The sequence below is a fragment of the Chaetura pelagica genome, unplaced genomic scaffold (genome assembly GCF_000747805.2).
Source record: "Chaetura pelagica isolate M959 unplaced genomic scaffold, ChaPel_1.0 scaffold401, whole genome shotgun sequence".
NCBI lineage: Eukaryota > Metazoa > Chordata > Aves > Apodiformes > Apodidae > Chaetura > Chaetura pelagica.
The window spans coordinates 1,199,481-1,205,619 of record NW_009952259.1 but is presented as its reverse complement, the minus strand read 5'-3'; the positions used below and the strand labels follow the sequence as shown (position 1 = coordinate 1,205,619).

Below are 6,139 nucleotides of genomic sequence, written 5' to 3'. Positions count from 1 at the left end.
TGGGCGGGGGCTCCCCAGGCCAGTCCTGCCCCGGCCCGGCCCGAGGGGCACCCGGTGGTCTCACACCTCCCCGGGGCTGAGTCCCAGTGCCCTCCTCCCCGATCCCGCTCCCTTCTTGTCTCCCGCGGGGGGAGCTTGAGCTTCCACGGGCTAAATCACATCTGTCCCCTTTGACATGTGCCCAGATCTGCGGTAATTAAGATGAAACGGGATATGTGGGTAGCGAGGGGGCTTGTGCGAGGGCGGCAGGGGGGGGGAACCCCGGGGGGAGCCCTGGGCACCCCCGCACCCAGCCCGGCCTCCGCCCCGGCCCCAACACCCCAGGAAGCATAAATCCAGGCTGGTGGTGGCACACAGAGATAGAGAGACCTCAGGGATCTGTCTGAAGCCCATAAAGGAAAACCACTATTTCCTAGAGGAAAACCCCCTCTCTATCAAAGCCTGGAGGAGGCATCCTTCAACAGCCAACCGGTGTCTGATTCAAAACAGCTGTACAAAAACCACCCCGGGTCTCCCAGACACTGCCAGGCCAGAAACCCAGCTCTGCAGAGGGGACAGACTCCTGGCTCTGCTTGATCGTTGCAGAAATGTTTGGGTGCAGGGGTCACCTCTCACCTCCAAACACCCACAGGCAGCACCAAGCCAGTACTGGAGAACTGAGAGCAGAGTTAGAGTGAGCCAGCTGGAGAGCCCTGCAGGTCCAGCAGCACAGCTGCTGAGCCATCCCTGCCTCCATCAGCATGGTGACACCTTTGGCTGGACATAAACATTTTGGCAGGTAATTGTGCCAGCCTGGCTGGTGACACTCTTCTTGTGGCTGAGACACCATCTCTGATGGTCTGAAAATCTCCTCCCTTTGAATTTGACTCAGACAATCATATTGTCCTTGTCTGGAAGACTACATTGACCTCTTAAATGACAAGTTCCTTTCATGATGATATACATGGCTCTAAAATGCAGCCGACTCACTCTGTTTTACCCTCTGGAGACCTTAGCAAGGGCTTTGTCCTCAAATGGACAGCTTTGTCACCGGTTTCAATAAGTCAAGAGCTCTTGTGTACCTAAGCATTAAAGAGGATTTAAACTTTTTATATATACATATAGGATTAAGAGAACCTCTAGTTCAGTGTCACATCTTTTTCATTTTTGAAAGAGTTCAACCTTAATCAGACATCCAGGGATTTCTTGCCAAGCTTGTCTCAAACGATCACCACGTTGTGGTTGCTTTATATTGTTTCAAATAGCAGTCTTGTTTCATTCACATGATTGCAGGATGATTTTGGTGTGAGCCAGTGATAGCTATGAAATCATGCTCTGCAGGGAAACAGTCACGCAAATGTATCTCTAAATGGGATGGGGAGCTACAAACTATCTCATAATTGTTTCTCTTTCTAGGTATTCTGGAGATAACTGCTGTTGATGTCGGAATCGTTGCCATCAAGGGCTTATTCTCTGGCAGATACCTGGCCATGAACAAAAGGGGCAGGCTTTATGCATCAGTAAGTTTTACTTAAGACTGGCAGATGCCTGTCGTTTCCTCTGGGGAGAACAGGTCCAGTGGGGAGCACTAACTTCTTATCAATCAACATTTCTACAGAAAAGAGTAATGTTGTAACAGATTTCTGCCTGGAATTGTTACAGGCAACCAATCAGTATGCTTTTTAAAAGTGGAAAGATGCTGTGTTCTTACTTTCTTGTTGCCTGTCCAGCCAAAGGCAGAAGGATGTATTCAGCAAAGTTCTTTTGTATGGCCAAAGGTCTGGGCAGTTGGTTGCTAAAGACCTCAGGAGCCTTTGCCAGGCAGAATGTCCATCTCTAGTCAGAGTTATCCATATAGAGTTTGATGTGCATCTTGGACACTGGCAGCAGATATACATGTCAGGTAAAATATATCCAGAAGAAATAGAGCAAGTCTGTTACAGGAAAGCAGCCTCCTGGTGTGAGTTCCTTTGCACGGAGCCTTTGGTTGGGCAGTGAAAGAATTTAAAGGTACTCAAAGGCAGGGCTCAACCAAGGAAGAAGGTGCAAGAGGATAAAGGTGAAAACCAAACAGCTTATTCTGCTCCTTTGACCTAATTTTTTGTCCTGATCTGTGAGTTAAAATCTGGGCTCTACTGATAGCACTAGGAGCCTTTCATCTCAGCCATTATTTCTGCTTAGTGAATCAAATGTTTCACCTTAGACTTCTCCACATTCAGGGACATCCTGAGAAAGGGTTGTCAGTGTGTGCACCCTGCACATTATCTACCTACTTGAATTTCATCCATTGTCTTTGATTACATCCCTACCAACCCCATGGTCTCTTCTTGTGTAACAGCCATACTGTGCAGTTCCTCCAGGAATTCTGTGGTATGGAAAGAGATTTGTAGAGGGTATAATATGGCTATGTGAACATTGCTTCCTCCAAATCATCATGATATGTAATTCAGTTGATTTGAACAGCATGGTAGTACCCTTGAGCAACGTGAGCTTTTCCCATGTGAATGCAACTCAGGTAACACAATCAAGACAGTTGCCTCCCTGGTTTAATGTCTTTTACTCCACCTTTTCAAGAGTATTCAGATAGTGTTCACAATCCACCCAGCTTCTGTAATGTGCCTCATGTGATGCACGCTGATTAAATGGCCTGCCTGTAAAGATGATGGTTCTTTGCTAGTGCAGAGAAGCAGATCTCCAACAACATTGGCAAAGTGCAAGCCCAAGAGCTACAAAAATGATGAAAGGAGTGGAACTTCTCCCTTATGAAGAAAGGCTGAGGGAGCTGGGTCTCTTTAGCTAGGAAAAGAGGAGACTGAGGGGTGATTTCATTAATGTTTGCAAATATGTTAAGGTTGAGTGTCAGAAGGACAGAGCCAGGCTTTGTTCAGTGATGTCCAGTGACAGGACAAAGGGAAATGGGTGCAAACTGGAACACAGGAGGTTTCACATAAACATCAGGAAGAACTTCTTTACTGTGAGAGTGACAGAGCCCTGGAACAGGCTGCCCAGGGAGGTTGTGGAGTCTCCTTTGCTGGAGACATTCAAAACCCACCTGGACACATTCCTGTGTGATGTGCTCTGGGTGATTCTGCTCTGGCAGGGGGGTTGGACTGGACGGTCCTTCCAGGTCCCTTCCAACCCCTAAGATTCTGTGTGAAGCAGAATGAGGACATACCAGTTCTGCTGTGTCAGGCCTAAGGCTGGCAACTTCCTTGCTTCCAATTCATATTCTGTTTAAAATGAGCATCTCTTCCAATGGAGCTCCTCCATCAGCTGCCCCAGAGAAATTAATAGGAAGGATGAATTTTCAGGTTCTTTCTCAACTTTTTCTTGTTGAAAATAGGTATGTTTTTCCTCCAGATTAATTCAACTGAATTAAAATAAGACTAAACAAATTCTGAGCAAAAAGTTCCTCTCCTAGAGTGGAGAAAAGCCTAGAGAGTCCTTTTCTCCTGGACTTCCCTTTCTAGTGTGAGGAGCATCCTGAAATTTGTTTGGTTGTCATGTGCCAAGAAATAACCATGAAAGGTTTCTGTACAACTAGAAATTATAATTTTTGATGTTCCAGCATGAGCTGGAGAGGGACTATTTCAGAGCTGTGTTTCAGAGCTGGAGGGACACTCCAGGAAAGCTATTCCACTCCCATCTTTTTTCACAGAAGAAACAAAGGGTGAAGGCTAAGCTCAGGAGAAGTGTCCTGACTGCTTGTCTAGAAAAAACTATCCAACAATTTCACTGATATTACTGTGGCAGGAACCTGTGCAAGGCATCTGTTTCAAATAAAGCTGAATTCTTTCAGGGTAGTTATACAGGGAGCATTTTATGAAATGGCATAGGAATAACTCTATTATCCCTTGGATCACCAATATTCCCATCTCAATAAACTGAGTTAGTGGAGTCTGCAGAATTCCTTTGTGTCCTTAGCAGACTGTGAGGATAAACCTCTAGGTTTAGCTGCAATAAATCCTCTACAACCAGAACTTGAGGCAGACAGGAGGACAAATCTACGTACATATGGTTGTTGCGTGGGCTCCAGCACCACAGCACATGAGAATCTTGTCTTTGCAAGGAAGGGCATTTCCGTTTTACAGCTGTGAAGCTGAGACATGTGGAGTCTTTTAAAATCTTGTTAAATGCTTATCAGCCTTTCTGATGAGTGAACAGCATTAACGACATGTAGTTGCTGGAGCCTATGGCTTTTCTGGCCCCAGCCTGGCTACCTGTGCTCTTCCCATGTCCTCCAGAGAGGCAATGCTAAATAAAAAGCCTCCATAAAGACCATGGTGGCAGTTCCCCTCTGCCTCTGTGCTTTATACATGTGAGATATTGAAGTATTGATCACACAGGTACAGGAAAGATGTGTTTTCTAATTAAGAAAAGATACACAGTGTGGGAGGTCCTTCATTTGCACAGTTTCTACAGCTCCACAGGGAGGAGGAAGGAGTTCCTTGTACCAGGCTTTTACAGACTGTTTTCTCTCACTTCTGAGAGTGAGAAGAAAAGGGACAAATTTTAACAGATCATGTAAAATGTGAACACCCAGGATGGGTCCATATTTTCCCTTATAGTTTGTGACAAATGAGCCCCCTAGCATTCTGGAGGACAGCACTGGTGGGCAGGGTGTACTTTTATTTTGTGCTGCTGAATAAAAGAAAGGAGATTCACAAAGGTGTTGTTTACTGCTCACATATCTGCAACAAACTGGCTGTACTACAGGTGTATCTGACTACTAATATAAGAACTGAAGAGCTACATTTTATGTTAAAGTGGTATTTTACCTTTTTAATAGATGCCAGATGTTGTTAGGCAGCAATTAAATCATCCATCCAGTTCCTGGACGTATTTACATCCACAAGAACAAACCTCTTAAATTTACAGCTGAACAATCAGCTGGGCTATTCATTCCTATTAATTTGCCATTTTTTTTTGTTGTCAAATTGTTTTTTGGCCTCTTTCCACCCCTGACCCACACAGTATGCTCACACTACTGGCAGCACCTTGTTGCACAGCAATTCAGGATCAGCTCTTCTCTTCTGCTCACCTTTTGTAGCACCAGCTTGAGCTTTTTCTCACCATGTCTGTCTGTTGTCCTGATCCTAAAACTGAGTAGAGTCTTGGCTGAAGACTTTAGTCCAACCCTCTTGAGGTAGAAGAGAGCTTTTGCCCATACAGTCTGACTTAAACTTTCTCATGTTTGTTTATAGGAAAACTATAATGCAGAGTGTGAGTTTGTGGAGAGGATCCATGAGTTGGGTTATAACACCTACGCGTCCCGTCTCTACCGGACTGTACCTAACAGAGCTGGCACCAAACGCAAGGCCAGTGCAGAGAGACTTTGGTACGTCTCCATCAATGGGAAAGGACGACCCAGAAGGGGCTTTAAAACTCGCAGGACACAGAAATCATCTCTCTTTCTGCCCAGAGTATTGGATAACAAAGACCATGAAACGGTCCGACTGTTCCACACGAATGTGAAATATCGCGAGAGCCTCCTGAAGCCCCCAAGCAAGAACCAGAGGAGAAGGAGAGGACACTGACAGGGGAGGAGGGAGCTTGTGTGGGGCCTGGAAGTGACTGAGAGGCTTCAAACTACTACTAAAAAAACTAACAGCTATGATTGTTTGACAGGCATTAACACGGACATTGTTTAGACACTGTATGATATAACTGCAAGTCACATCACTTACTTTTAGTTCCTGTAGAGTTATTATCTGTGATAAAAGAGATGTGAGATAAAAAAAAGGCACATGCAAGTGTAAATTAGCTGGATGTAATAATTTTGTCAATGACTTTCACATTTTCTTTTCTAAAAATAATCATCATAATAATGAATTACTAGTATTTTCATTCTAACTTGCCATAGGGTATTATCTCAGTGACCCTCTTCTCCCAGATCATATGAATATTTTACACCTACCAATGTTGTGCCCAGAGAGCAAGTGTAGCACTTTCCTGGCTCTTGTAGCAGTTGCTTGTAAAATGCTACATTCCTATTTTTATGGAATACAGGAGTTAGAAAACTGGTTTATTTTTTAACTTACATATATTTATTTTTATTTTATGATCAGTCAGTGTCAATTCTACTTTTTCCACGGCAGTGCAAGAAGAGTAAAATTGTAAGCTACTTCAAACATTTCAACAGACCTACACATTACTGGAG

At 44.5% G+C, this 6,139-nt stretch overlaps 1 protein-coding gene across 1 annotated transcript in view; it reads left to right on the top strand.

The window, feature by feature from the left end:
* Positions 1 to 5,516, top strand: part of FGF3 (fibroblast growth factor 3) — a 6,413-nt gene extending 897 nt beyond the window's left edge. The window contains 2 exon segments of the mRNA XM_010007443.1: positions 1,353 to 1,499; positions 5,184 to 5,516. Coding sequence (XP_010005745.1) covers positions 1,353 to 1,499; positions 5,184 to 5,516 — 480 coding nt within the window.
* Positions 5,517 to 6,139: the final 623 nt, after the last annotated feature.